The sequence below is a fragment of the Uloborus diversus genome, chromosome 6 (genome assembly GCF_026930045.1).
Source record: "Uloborus diversus isolate 005 chromosome 6, Udiv.v.3.1, whole genome shotgun sequence".
In the NCBI taxonomy this organism is placed as follows: Eukaryota; Metazoa; Arthropoda; class Arachnida; order Araneae; family Uloboridae; genus Uloborus; species Uloborus diversus.
The window spans coordinates 125,729,412-125,745,032 of NC_072736.1; the positions used below are offsets into that span (position 1 = coordinate 125,729,412).

The 15,621-nt window shown below is 32.4% G+C and overlaps 1 protein-coding gene across 1 annotated transcript; it reads left to right on the forward strand.

The window, feature by feature from the left end:
• Positions 1–132: 132 nt before the first annotated feature.
• On the forward strand, positions 133–13,856 carry LOC129223802 (uncharacterized). The gene is made up of 4 exons (XM_054858157.1): positions 133–267; positions 7,377–7,662; positions 8,196–8,345; positions 10,279–13,856. The coding sequence occupies exons 2-4, from the start codon at positions 7,386–7,388 to the stop codon at positions 10,503–10,505; spliced, it is 654 nt and encodes a 217-aa protein (XP_054714132.1). The 5' UTR covers positions 133–267; positions 7,377–7,385; the 3' UTR covers positions 10,506–13,856.
• The last annotated feature ends 1,765 nt before the right edge of the window (positions 13,857–15,621 follow it).

The window sequence follows — 15,621 nt, forward strand, 5'->3', positions numbered from 1 at the left end:
TTTCTTAGAAATCTCTTATCTCGCATAAATGTATGGTTTTCATTATTTATCATCGTAAAATATTGTTGTAGTTAAATATCGTCTCAAAAACTTCTACTTTTACTTCAAATTGTTTGAAGCAGATGTTTGTATTTTGTCGCATATTGAAAAGGTGTGTCCTGTGATCTAGGTGGAAGAGTTTTAATTTTATATTCGCAACACCTGCGTTTTTATAATGTTTTCTTAATGTAATAATCTGAGAACTCTCATATTTTTCAATTTGAAAAGGTAGTTATGCTAGAAAATTCAATTCTTGTATAGTACTATAAGTTGTTGATTTGTATGGTTTAAAATTTGTTCACACTGCATTTAAAATATGTTTGTGCGTAAAATTCGGCAAACCTTCAGCCTTCGATCGTACGATTGGATTTGTTATTTATTCCATGCTTGTTAATTTCTAGTTAAAATGTTTTCTTCTCTCTCTTTTTTTTTTTTTTTTGAGGGGATATTTTGATAATTGGGAATCTAGCGATCTTTCTTCATTGGCGTCAATTTTTGGCACAAGGGCCTGCGCGAGAGATATTTTTCTTTACTAATCAAAACAAAGGGATCGGAAACATCTATTCACATAGGGTTACTATAAATCAGCAGGGTTACCAAAATAAAATTATTTACGCGAAAAATGAGACGACCGCGCCAGATTCCCAATCATCGAAATATCCCCTTTTTTTGACACATACGGGCTCTCAAATGGTCTTTTCCCTCCAAATATCATTTTTGGCCCCTTTTTATCGTTTCACTTTAGTCCACATTCAGACACTTTGTGAGTAATGATTTGCACTAACTTGCATAACTCACCCACTCAGTTTCTATATACTGTACCGCCATTCTCCAGACACAAAAGCTAATTATTAAAGCCTTTAAAATCCGAAAATTTTCAACAAAATGAAAAATGATTTTTCAAAGATGAGGAACTAAGCTTTGAGTATTAACTTCATGTTCATGCGTGAGAAAAGTTTTCCAGCCATCAAAGTAAAATTTCTGGGTGAGGTTATCAAAACAAATTTCAAAGAGTAGGGAAGTAAATTCACTTTAGAAATGGAAATTGAAATATCCTTTTTGTTATTCTAAGGTCGTGATAGAGATGTGCTAAGAGGGAAATGTTTGATACAATCCAAAATTTTTGGTATACAATTGGGCACTAAGATTTGTGAATCATGGCATTAAAAAAAAAAAATCAGTCCCCAAAAATAAAATAAAATTCACCTAATGATTGCTTATTTTGAGCACTGCTCTGGGCCTGTCATTTCAAAAATTTTCAGGGGGTAAAGGGTTTGTGTTCCTCCTAATTGCTGAAAAGATGGGCCTAAACTGCTCTGTTCTAAGCCCTCTTTGAAAGTTTAAATTGTGCTCATAAGTGCTCTTTTCAACTGTATGAATAAAATATGTTGCAATGGGAGCCCTGCAGCTTTCATTTACCATGCATTAAATTTATCATGCATCTCTTGTATTGAAATTAAAAAGTTAAGGTTGTTGTTGTTTTTTTCCCAATGATTTTATAATCTAAATTATTACATTAAAAGAAACTGTTTTTCAGGCTTTTTTCTTTACTTTCATTTCCTTAAATTAAATAACATTATCGATTTTTTATAAATAAAGCTTTAATTTTTGTTTTCTTAGTTTATTTATACACAAACTTATTTTATTATATAGCATATTTTCTAAGACTGCAGATTGCAAATTGGCTGACATTACAGTACAACCTCTTTTATACAGACTGACTAGGACCAAATGCAATCTGGGTTATTTAAAAGCTGGATAGTATGGAAAATAAGCAGACTTACTGTTCATGAAGATAAAAATTTAATTTGTAGCAAAATTAAATAGAACTGATTATAAGACAAAAAAATGTCAAAATATTCTTCACACATTTTTTTTTAAGAATTGGTCCGCTGTCTTCTGGATCAAACACGTGTGTTATTTAAATAAAACATGGTCAATCTAAAGTTTTATCATCAAATTCAGTTGTTTGTGGGTGGTGTTTGTATTACACCAGGGATGTGCCAGCTGAAACCTACTTTTGGAGCAATCTCAGGCGCAGGAAAATAGTAACTTTGGAGCAGCCTGGCTCAGGAAAATAGGGAACTAGGGCAGTTTTGTGCACAAAACTTTGTTTTGTAGAAACTTGGAGCAGAAATAAAAATAGTGTAATTGGAGCTACAAAAAGTATGTTTTGAAGTAAGCAGTGGTGTTCATACAGGGTATACTCAGGGATGTGCCGACCAAAACTCACTTTTGGAGAAATCTTGGGAGCGAGAAAATGGCGAGTTTGAAGCAGTAAAACTGAATTTGGAGCAATCTGGAGCACTAAATTGGAGCAGCTTGCAGCAGCAAAAATTTTAGTTTTGCATCAATTTGGAGTAACAATGTATATTTCAAACACAGAAGCATGGGTGACATAGTAAAACAACAAAAGAAGAAGATTATGCTTCCAAAACCACCATAATTCCAACTACTAATTGAAGCTCTCTTGATTACTTTTTTTTTTTTTTTTTTGCTATATTATTTTATTTATTTTTATTTTTTTTTTTATTATTATTATTTATTTATTTATTTTTTTTTTTGTCTAATATTTTTCTCAAAAGACTAGTCCTGTCCTGCTTTACTTTTTTTTTTTTTACACTTCCTCTGATTTAAACTTAGTTCACACATTTACTTTGCTTAATACATCACTTAAGTGCACATTTAAGTTAGAGTGCTTTGATACCTATTTTTAAAATTTGTTTGCTTCATGAAACTCAAAAACATATTCAAAAAGGCTAAAAATAAAATTTAAAAGAAAGAAAGCAAAAAAGAGTGGTTAAATTTAAAAACTTCCCCTCAGCAAGTTACAAGTCAGTTTTAAAGAGCTGTGAAATGAGGCAGTGAGAAGCAAAGGGATATAAGTAGCAGCCCTGGTAGTTGCTGCTATACAGCATGGTTTAGAAAAAAAATCGATAGCCTACCTAGGATGTTATCTTTAAATGTGTTTTACTCAAAACTTGAAAATGTCTACTTACATCCCTTTGCTTCTCACTGCCTCAAGTAATCTTTTTGTTTTTCTTTTTTTTTTGGTATGTGTAAGTTATTTACTTTATTTGACTTTGTATAACATATATATATATATATATATATATATATAATATATATGTTATGCCTTTATATATATATATATATATATCTTTACTAATAATAAAGCTGAAAGTCTCTCTGTTCGGAGGATGTCTGTAGGATGTCTGTGACGCGCATAGCGCCTAGACCGTTCGGCCGATTTTCAGGAAATTTGGCACAAAGTTAGTATGTAGCATGGGGGTGTGCACCTCGAAGCGATTTTTCGAAAATTCGATTTTCTTCTTTTTCTATTCCAATTTTAAGCCCATTTTTCACAGAAATTTAATAAAATTGGAAAGAATTTGTGCTGAAAATTACCTTTCTTTTCTTTACTTCTTTATCTTTCTTCTTTTCTTTTCTTCTTCTTTACTAATAATAAAGCTGAAAGTCTCTCTGTCCGTAGGATGTCTGTGACGCGCATAGCGCCTAGACCATTTGGCCGATTTTCATGAAATATGGCACAAAGTTAGTTTGTAGCATGGGGGTGTGCACCTCGAAGCGATTTTTCGAAAATTCGATATGGTTCTTTTTCTATTCCAATTTTAAGAACAAAAAATATCATAAGATGGACGAGTAAATTACGAAATTATCATAACGTGGAACCGTAACATGGGCATAAGCCAATTGGCGAGATACGAAATTATCATAACGTGGAACCGTAAGATGGGTACAAGCCAACTGGCGAGAAAATTCACCATGCATTATTTGTAAATATACAGGCGAACCAAAAGACCTTTTAATTTTTCTATTACGGGCAAAGCCATGCGGGTACCACTAGTATATATATATAAAGGCATATATGTTATATAATGAACTTGATTAACAAATCTGAAGATCAAGCAAAGGCAACATTAAAACCTTTTTTTTAAGTGTTTGATATTTAATCACAAAATTAATAAATGAAGTTATAATGAACAAAAAATGATTTTGAGAAATGATGTCATAAGAGAAGGAATTTTAAAATACATGTGAAAAAAAATGTTAAATAAATAAATAAAATAAATAAGGAAAAATAAAAATTGAAGACAGACTAAGAATATGGAAAAAATGCCTGAATCTGAGAAACTTGAAATATCTGCATATTTATAACCAGAGCATTAGAATTCCTCAATTGTTGCTATCTTAAGTGTCTCCAACCAAAATTGGTGATCAATTTTCTGTTCTAAAATCTTAAGAAACCCAAGATTGAAAACTGGTGAACAATATTATTTTTTACAGATGGCATTCGCTTAGATCAATTTGGATGCAACTAGATTGACATTTCGAGTGGGTGTGGTAAGAAGACGATCTTACTAGTCCTCTTCTTCTAAAACAAAAGATAAGAACGGTTGAAAATAATGGTCAATACAAATTTTTTCAAGCCAAAGGAACAGATTCACATAATAAATTAAAACAATTGAGTTTTTCAAAAGCGGATGCAATCAGATTTTAAAATGTGCAAAAAATCGGGACTAAGTCGAAAAAATCATAAAAACAAGTGCCTAATGCACAAACTTGATGATAATCAGCAAAAACTCAAATATGTTGAAAGAACTGCAACGTTCCATGCAAAATCTCACTTTTGGCGCAAGTTCGTCTGATTTTGGCGCAGAAAAGTTCATTTAGCGGTCTTTTGGAGCAGTTTGGTGCAGGATTGGTATATTTGGCTCAATTGGCGCTGCTGGCACATCCCTGTTATACCATAGTTCATTGTACAAACTATGCAGGAGCTGTACATTTAATCAAAATAAAAAGCGAATGTTCGGCGTACTTAACTATCATTATAGTATACCCTTATTTTACGCGGGGAGGTTCCATTGATGAGAAACAAAAAATATTCATTCCAATGATAGATAAAAATATATAATTTTCTCTAGTTCTTTGTGAGGCATTAACACATCCATAATCACTCACGTGATTTCCATGATGTAATTTTCCTTCATTAATAAATCAGAAAGATCATTTTGCCATTTTCAAGGAAGGGCTCAAATTTTTCAATGTGAAAGCTTTGAGTTGTGTATCATCACTGTCGGTATCCTCGTTGGTTTCATTCTCTTTTGTCACTTCTAAAAGCTCTTCTTTCAGCGAGCTCTGAATTGGATCAGTCCATTGCCTGTACTCCTGGAAAGGGCTTCAGAAGCAATCACAAAATGTGTCTCCAGTGGCCCAAGCTCGCTTATTAGCATGCCAAAATGCAGTTCATTACGTGTTATCTCTATCTGCAATCTCAGGAGTTTGGATTTTGAAAGAGGGGAAAATTTATCTATTTGAAATGCCTCATCCATGTAAAAACAAAATTCATCCACGTAAAATAAAATAAAGGTGTCATATCTTAAACCATGTATAATCAAATCCACGTAAAATGAGGGTCTACTGTATTTGAAATCATCTATGTTACCATATTTTTGAAAATCTACACATTTGATCCAGATAAAAGAGGTTCTACTGTACAGTGAATACTGTAAAACAACAAGTCTGTTGCATATGTTCTCATGAATCTGCTTTGAAGAAAAACCTGAAATTCTGAATAAAATGTCTATTCTGTGTGAATCAATGTTTTTGTCACTGTTCTTGGCTTTTAGCACTAGAATTATGGTGATCATTTTATACCTAGAAATACGGTGGGGGTCATTTTGACCACCGAGAAGAAATCTGCATAGTTTCCTACATAATGTTAAATATTTTTAAAAATTAGTTTAAAATAAAAATATTTATAATAAATGCAGTTTTCTTAAAGAATACAGAGATTTTCAGGGTACATTATAAAATATTTTTAAATTTTCAAATGCTTTTCAAAAAACCAGTGCTGTTTCAGTTGCATTTCAGAAGCTTTAGGCTAATGGTTCCTTTTATGTACAAAAACATTATAAATGCTTCTGGTTCTTAAAATGATATGTTCTAAGAGACATTTTTGAGTTTCTGCTCTGTTTCAGCATCAGTAAATGTATTTGCAATTCTTTTTTTCTCAAAAGGGTCAAAATGACACCTACCCGGAATTTTAGTTGTAACCCTTTAATTTGGTAAATAAATACCTTTGTGCTGAATAGTAAAGTCAGACCAAACAACGTAAGTAGAAGCACAAATTTGTAAATTACAGCAGACATGTGTTTCGGTGTTACAGGGAACGCCTTTTTCAATGCAAAAATAATGAGCTTATGGATGAAAAGACATCCGACAAAAGCCAAGAGCAGATAAGCAAGCAGCTTAAAAGATAAAAACAGCGGATTAGCCAAACACCAATGACAAAGTTATAAACCGATCAGGAACCAATAGGAATGCAAGCAAAGGTCAGGAGCTTTCGCTTAGGTACGAACCCAGAAAGAAAGAATTCAATTGGACAAGGATTAAGCCGAAGCTTAAACAAAAAGAAAAGAAATTGTCAGTAACCGTGAACCGCAAGAAAGGAAAAGCAGAATGGAAAACCATGAAATAAGATAAACAGAAACAAAAAATATTCGAAAAAAGGAAAAATAAAGATAAATAGAAGAAAATTGGGGGGGGGGGTGTCAATCAAGACCTTCCTTTGTTTATTTTTGCCTTTTTGTCTTGATTGACACCCCCCCCCCCAATTTTCTTCTATTTATCTTTATTTTTCCTTTTTTCGAATATTTTTTGTTTCTGTTTATCTTATTTCATGGTTTTCCATTCTGCTTTTCCTTTCTTGCGGTTCACGGTTACTGACAATTTCTTTTCTTTTTGTTTAAGCTTCGGCTTAATCCTTGTCCAATTGAATTCTTTCTTTCTGGGTTCGTACCTAAGCGAAAGCTCCTGACCTTTGCTTGCATTCCTATTGGTTCCTGATCGGTTTATAACTTTGTCATTGGTGTTTGGCTAATCCGCTGTTTTTATCTTTTAAACTGCTTGCTTATCTGCTCTTGGCTTTTGTCGGATGTCTTTTCATCCATAAGCTCATTATTTTTGCATTGAAAAAGGCGTTCCCTGTAACGCCGAAACACGTGTCTGCTGTAATTTACAAATTTGTGCTTCTACTTACGTTGTTTGGTCTGACTTTCCTTTAATTTGGGTTTTAAAGAATTACAATTTTCTTGAAAACTTTTTATTATTACACAGCACAATTATTTAGGAAAAGTCAAGGAAGGATTAAGCTTTTTACAAAAATGCAGAGGAGTAGTTAGCAAAAAAAGTTTGATTGGGGTCAAAATGACCCCTCCCGTAATTCTAGTGTTAAAGAGCTTTTATTTACTTTCTATATTTTGAATTCATTGAATTTTAATATAACCAATTCTGATTTTGAATATTTATTGCAGAAAGATCCAATGGCTGAAGCACAGCCAAAAGCCAGGTCAACATGGTTTCTTCTTATTGGAAGCATATTTGCTTTTCTTGCTGCCCTTATTTTATTCATAGCATTTTGTAGCCCCTACTGGATGGAATCATACCCTGAGACATATTCTGAATTTGTTCGCATGGGGTTATGGAACTTTTGTTTCAAGAATTATCGTCATCCATCTTACCAATATGATGACCTCTTTGATGGTTGCCACTGGGTGTTCAGTTACAAGTACCAAAACATCAGAGACTGGATGCAACCTGGTGAGTTTTTTTTTTTTTCTGAATATATTTGTGATGTGATTTCAGTAACAAATAAACACTTTTAACTTTGTCAAGTTAATGTATCATCACTGCCAATTCTTGAGAAAACAGGGAGTTGCACGAATTTCAAGAAATTATACCAATAGTAATTATTAAAGCTTGACCAATGCATCAGTCGTTTTATTCTTTTACCCGAAACATGTCTTTTTTTTTTCCAAAGTTTTTTTACTTTTACAATGATAATGTTATTGTAAGATTTTCTTTTAAATCACCTTCACTCAAGCTGGTTAATCAATCTAAACTGACCTTTTTTGATCTAGGCCTAAAAAAATCATTTACTTGATAAAAAGGTGCTTTTTTCCCCCGAATATTTTTTTTTACAACTGCAGCAGTATGTTTGGCACTTAGTTACTAGTGGGATTCTTTCTTTAAAAAAAATCACTTTTTTTGTCCTCCTTTTTGCAATAATTATTGTCTTGAATCAATGAAAATTGCTTTATTAATGTTTATTGATATTGTTTTTCGTATTTCAGGTTGGCTGATCTTTGTGCAGGCTGTAATGTCACTCTCTGTCATTTTCTCTCTGCTAGCATTATCATTCACAAGTATTATTTTGATGAGATTCATGCTCAAATTTGAAGTTTATATTATTGGTGCAGCTTGCTGTTTGGAATCGGTTATAGGTAAGATGACACATTGTTCTATTAAAAATTAATCCCCCCCCCCTCTTTGTTGAATTGTTCATTTTGATCAATGAAATCTGCTATAGTAGTCACTGCTTAATGTGATCACTTTGGGACATAATTTTTGATAACAAACAAAAGCCCTGTTCACATAGACCTTTTTTATCTCAGGAAAAAACTTACTTTCAACTGCATTCTAGTTATTTCTTGGGTAAATGTGGATCTTTCTTCCTCCTGCTTTCATCAGGAGTAAATGTGGGGTTTTGCCTAGAATGCACTTTGCGAAACAAGTTTGTTGACTTGCTGGGTATAGCTGCTGAGGAGACTGGTTAAAACCGCTTTCTCGGGTACAACCCTACAACTTTGAAGTGAATTTTCCATTTTTTTTTTTTTTTTAAAGCTGGAGTGAGGAATTGCAAGGTACAAAAGTCTCATGTGAACACGGCTAAAGAATAAGCTGGTGTGTAAGCACATTCTTACATACCATTTTTGCACATTAGTTATTATTATAATTTTTAACTGTCTATAACAGTACATTAGAACGTCCAAAACCTGTAATTGAACTATACTCTCAAAAATAGCCAAGGAAATTCCGTATAGGAAAACAGTGTGTCATTTAATCAAATAAAGTGCTTATGCAATATGTATATGCATACAAGAGTGCCCAAATGCAACATTTTAAGGGGGGGGGGCTCAGAATATTTTACCAATGGTTTACAGTAAGCGCGCTTAATGTCATCAGAATCACGAAGTCCCACAACACTTGTATGTTAACACACGTTAAAAAAGTTAGATATTGTAATCAGCGTCTTCGTTTATTGTTATCACTTTTTCATAAACTTTCAATTTTTCTCCCATTTTTGTTCCTTAATTAATAGAAATACATAGGCAAATCCTGATGAGACTAGCTTTCTGTGTAGCATTTCGTGGTTTTCAATAACAGTTCAAAATTTTTCTAGGAATGAAGGTGCAGAAAGTTCACCCCCAGTGACCACAGATTCCCCCTAAGAAAACTTTCTTTTGCACCTAAAAAAATTTAGTCTCTGGACATGTTCCAGACATTGATGTAGGACCTCCATTGTTACCATTACTTTGTAAGCTGTTAAAGAATCGTGTCGAGATTGAAAACAAAACGAAATTAAATTAAAATTTTTACAACAAGCAAAACCATGCTGGAAAAGATAGAAACGCTGAATGTGCTTTGAAACTGGTTTACGAATGTCAGTGAAAACGGTCATATTTCACTTCACCTATTACTATGTGATGAAAAATTGCATAATTTAGCTTTAACTTTTTATAATTCAGATATTTTCATTCTGTTAATTTAATAATTTATAATTTAAAATTGCATTCAGTTGAGTCATTGTGATTTTAATTTGAGATTGACAAAATAAATGGACCTTAATTGTAAAAAAAACATTATTTTGTGTCTCCTGGATTCTTTTCGGTTATTGTTATCAGTAGGTTATTGTTATCAAATTATATTTGTCCCAAAGTGATCACATTAAGCGGCACCTACTGTAGCAGGATATTTTCCCCATAGAAACCGATTTCAGTACAGATTAGAGTTATAAAATTTGACATTTTTAATAACTTATTCATTAATTGCTGGAGAAGAAATGTTTTTACATTTTTGCCAAGAAAAAGTACTAAAAGCAAGAAAGTTCTAATTCCAAAAGGGTGGGGGGGGGGGCTTGCTCCACCCCCTTCATATGGGCGCCTTTGTATGCATATCATACAATACAGTGCATAATGCTAGAATATGTAATTAAACAAAAATTAACTCTCATTGTTTTCTGAACATAAAAGAAAATTTATTGCAACTTCATAGGAGCATGTTTGTATTTTTGATGGTCTACTGTATGAATATTGAATAACAAAATTGTGGCTTGTTACGAAAATTCAATCAATAACTTTTTATTTTCTTTCACAGCTGTTATTATGTTTCTTGGAGTAAGTGTTTTTGGAGGAATGTGCTATGACAGGTCTTGGCTGCAATACCCATCATTCAATCATCTTTCATGGGCATATGGCTTGGCTGTGGTTTCCATGTTTTTTCATATTTTCTCTGCTCTTTATCTTTTTGCTGACACCAAACGAGCACGTGAACATAAGCGACGTGTGAGCAACTTAGTGTATAATATGCAGCCAAGGTTCTAATTGGATGCTTATTATGCACTTGTGCAGTAGTGATATAGTGGGTATTTTATGGTTTTATTCATTGTTTTTTGGATGTTCAATCAAACAATTGAATCGATTATTTCAGAAAGGGCATAAGTTCTGCGGAAATCCCTTTCTGAAGTAATCGATTTGATTATACATTTCATTATAATGCTATAAATAATGGACTTTTTAAGTGTTTTTAATATGTTATGTGCTCTGAATGTATTTGAAAGGTAGTTCAGCTGTGTACTGCCATGCTAAGTGCAAAAGTGGTAACTGCAGTCAAGTTCAAAATGAAAAATTGCCGTTTTAAGTTTTGTACCTCTATGTATTTGATGCAGATGCAACTTTTTCAGATTTTTTAAAAAAATATTTGACATTGACAAGTTACCTAAAACATTGTATTTAGGTAAAAAATGTGACAAAGAACCACCTGGTGACTGTAACTCAATTTTGATAAAAAGAGCAGACAACTTTTGTGCATAACACGGCAGTATCGTGAGAAATTATTTTTTGTCAGCAATGTTTAATCTCCAAATATTTATAAATTATTGCTTGTAATTCAGAATGAACTACTGAAATTTGAAATGGATTTTTTATTTTGGTGGGAAACTTTTCAAGTCAAATCATTGTTTTTATATGAAATATTAATATTGTTTTTTGATTTTTATGCAAGAACAGATACTCAGTTTTGCATTTAAAAGTTTACGTAACAGCCATGGGATTGCAGAAAAGTGAGAAGAGAGGGATGCAGTGTATAAAATTAGAAATTGAATCTCGTGTACATGCAATATACTGACAGCACAGTTATGACTTCTAGAGACTGCAGTTTCGTGCTTGTTATGGACGCATTAGTCTGAAATAGTCAATAATCGAGCTGGACGCAGATGTCGTCTTATTGGAGCTAAGATTATCTTCAAACTAGTGACATAACACTGCAAGCAACATAACAAAGAGTCTGCAAGCAATGATGCGCCGGTTCAACTCGTAAAATAAAGATAAAAGCTTTGGTAATAAACAGTAAGTTATTGCCATTGCCCTTAACACTTTAACTTGCCATGGCTATCATATGCGATAGCTAGTGATGTTTCCGTTGGGACACAGTTCATCAGAGATGATAACTAGTCATATCTGATAGCCAGACCACCACAAATTGGTGGCAAATTGGTAACATTTGCAATTTTGACTTGGCATTCAAAGTGTTAAGGCATGCAATATACCAACAGCCTGGTTATGACATCACCAGACTGCTACAGAGCAGACCAGAGTAATCCCTGGATTCCATAACCGATATATTGATTCAGGATTGTAAACAACTGCTTAGAACCACTCATGTAATTATCAGTTGTGCCTTAAAAAATAAAGAATAAGTTAGATCTATAAACAACATCAATGCTATTTTTAAGCACAATTTCTGAAGTTTATGCAAAATTATGAACAAAACATATTTACCATTTGACTAATATGTTTTCATCAATGCAAATAATACTTAATTAAAGAAGGAATTGTCGCAAACTAGGTAAGGTTCAAAAAAAAAAAAATTTACAGGTTGCATTAAATGTTCAGAAAATCAATTTTATATGTTTTAGTACATTTTGTAATTATGTGAATGAAAAAGGTTCCATCAGATTAGATTGCATTTAGATAGACAAACACAAGCACAGTAGAAATCAGCAACTCTCATTTTGAAGTCATTAAAAATGTCATTAGCTCAAACTAAAGCCCCTATATAAGATAGGCCGGCGCATCAGCTTAAGTTTAGCCATTTTGGATTGGATTTTTCATTGTTGTGGAGAACTACCACAGCAAAGTTTCTGGGTTTTGCCAAATTGGCTAAAAATAATATTTTATTTAATAAACAATTCACGTGTGGCTAATAATTGATTGCAGGGAAAAATCTCCAAATGATATAACTCACCAGAAAAGACAACCACTCAAACAAACGCTCTGACCCAAAATGGCTAATCTTAAGCTGATGCGTCGACTCATCTATATAGTGGCCTTAGCTCAAACAGACCAAGTGAATTATGTATTTCTTTTAAAGAAACCTTTATCTAAAACTCACTATAATAACTATTAATGTTACTATTTTATGGCAACAGTGACTTTTATATTTAATCATTCATTTAGTCCAAGAAGATCAAGGTAAGCCTTGCCAATATACATGAAAAATACTAATTTTTCACCCTTAACTTTCTTTTAAAAGAAAAAATATTTTCAAATCATATGGTGTGGAAGCTAAGTTAGGTCATTTTAATTGATTAAAAGAAAAACCGAATTGGTTCATCAAGTAAGAAATTGTAAACTGGTACTCAGTTGAAATAATGCTAGATTATAATATCAGTAAGAAAAAGAAAGAATGCTTCATGTCTTTTTCAATTAGAAAATCAAAATGCCATAAAATTCTTTTCTTTTCTTTTTTTTTTTTTTTTTCAAGTTTTTACTGCTGTACCTAGTAAGCATTTCTTTTATTTTCAAAGTACATTTTCCTTTTTTTTTTCCTGAATTTTTTTTTTCAATTGGGTTTTTTTCTGAAAATTGTCTATCATTAATAACTATTTTAGTACAACTGTACAAACCTGTATATGAGGGGCTAGAATTCAAAACAAGGAGCAAGAATCCCCCCTCCTCTCAAATTTATCAGTTCCTTGAAAAATGATTTAAGTTAGATATTCCTACCCTCAGAAGGTTTACGAACAAAACTTATACTGACTTATAATTCTAATGCTGCTCTGTTTGCGTTGCGGAATTTATTAAATTTTGGAATATTTGCTGGCATAAAAATTTTAATTGCAGGAATGCACAAGAGGTTGAAATAGTGACCTAATATTGTGGATTTTTCTCCCTCAAAATAGCTTCTAAATTTCTCCTTGCATAAAACTTAGAAGAAAGTCTCCCCTCCTCTGAAAAATTTGGATTTTAGCCTCTGATAAACAAATATGAGGAAAATCGCGCGTTTGATGGAGAATCTCATGTTTTGTGTAAAAATTTTACTATCATTTTGTATGAAATGTACTCATGTATTTTAGAAATTAATATATATACGTGTAGTTTCTTAGATTATTATTGCTTCATTTTGCAATATTTTGAACCATTCCGTCCAAAAATGGAAAAAGTAATAAATCAAAAATTTTGTAACTAGTGTTTGTTAAATGCATAGCATGAAAAGGATTTATGTAAAAAATTTTACTCATCAAATTATATATTGTTGGTATATAGTTATAAATTACTTTTATATATTCCATAAATTTTATTAAATCATTTCATTCCGTCCAAATGTTTTTATACACTTATTACACAAAACTTCTATTTTGAACTGTTTTGGAAAATAAAGTTATTGAATCTCTTCTTCTGGTAGCATATTTTATACATACATTACATATAGCTCTTTAAATGTCAACTAGTCGACCCGTGCGGAACTCCGCACTGTGCTTCGAATCGTTTCATAAGGTATTTCGCTCTTTAAGAGTTTCAAAGGAAGAACATTATGAAGAAGAACCGAAAAAAAAAGTAAGCGCAGAAGAGAAGGCATGTAATTTAAAGACATCAGTAACAAAACCTCGTTAATACAACGTTGTGATAATTTGATCATCGCTCACCTTTTGGTCGTACATATTTTCAATTCAAACATAAATATCATTAAAAGTGGTTGAGTAGTGACTCGTGAAAAAGCAAAAATTGGGCATGTGAAAAAACAGGTTGTGCCAAATACAGTCCTGCCCATTTGAGCATCTAACAGCAAAAAAAGAAACAGTAAAGAGATATTTATTGGCACGGATTCGAATTGGCGCCATTCTAATTAACAGCCCGACACCCCAACAAACCTAGCAATTGCGCATTCCTTTTCGAAAGCTATTCATTGAAGGAATGCGTAGAAAAGAACAGCGAAAAAGCTTTTTGCCAAAAAAAAAATAATAATAATAACAAGATCACGCTTCTATGTTTTGTCATTAACCAGCATGATACGATTTAAAATTATTCGCAAAGCATAAGATCTCACGTAACGATTGAAACGAATATTATAGAGAAGTAATAAATTAGATTGAAAATAAGTATTTTTATGTTTGAATATTGAACTATTTCACATAGAAGGTTGCTTTAACCGTTATGGCTTAAATGCTTGCACATGTTTCTCTTTTAATCGAACACTTAAAATTTAAAACCAAAACCAGTTGAACTGAGTCCGTTTTTTAAGTGTAATTTTTCGAACGTAGAATTTTTTTTTTTTTTTTCAGCAGAAAGCAGAGGAGTAGAAAATGATTTCTTGCTAATGAAGTTGATAATAATTTTAATGCTTTATATCGTATTCGCGCGAATAAAAAATTAAAGGTTTACTGGGTGAAACTCGTAGTTTTAATTTGGTGTAGTATTTTTTCATTTGTACAAAAGGTCGAACACTGCTATTAGAAACATCTACATTTCAGCATATAATGAAAATGTTTTTCTGCACAAAAATTATTTCCTTTAGGTAAATGCTAGTCGACCCGTGCGGAACTCTGCACTGTGCTTCGAATCGTTTCATAAGGTATTTCGCTCTTTAAGAGTTTCAAAGGAAGAACATTATGAAGAAGAACCGAAAAAAAAAGTAAACGCAGAAGAGAAGGCATGTAATTTAAAGACATCAGTAACAAAACCTCGTTAATACAACGTTGTGATAATTTGATCATCGCTCACCTTTTGGTCGTACATATTTTCAATTCAAACATAAATATCATCAAAAGTGGTTGAGTAGTGACTCGTGAAAAAGCAAAAATTGTGCATGTGAAAAAACAGGTTGTGGCAAATACAGTCCTGCCCATTTGAGCATCTAACAGCAAAAAGGAAACAGTAAAGAGATATTTATTGGCACGAATTCGAATTGGCGCCATTCTAATTAACAGCCCGACACCCCAACAAACCTAGCAATTGCGCATTCCTTTTCGAAAGCTATTCATTGAAGGAATGCGTAGAAAAGAACAGCAAAAAAGCTTTTTGCCAAAAAAAAAATAATAATAAGATCACGCTTCTATGTTTTGTCATTAACCAGCATGATACGATTTAAAATTATTCGCAAAGCATGGAATTTGATTAAAGAATGACGAAGATCTCACGTAACGATTGAAACGAATATTAT

Excerpts from the sequence above, each read along its gene's own strand:
- LOC129223802 (XM_054858157.1), top strand. The coding sequence starts at position 7,386 with ATGGCTGAAGCACAGCCAAAAGCCAGGTCAACATGGTTTCTTCTTATT. Across the intron at positions 7,663-8,195 it reads CAGAGACTGGATGCAACCTG|GTTGGCTGATCTTTGTGCAG; the intron begins GTGAGTTTTTTT and ends TTCGTATTTCAG. Across the intron at positions 8,346-10,278 it reads CTGTTTGGAATCGGTTATAG|CTGTTATTATGTTTCTTGGA; the intron begins GTAAGATGACAC and ends TTTCTTTCACAG.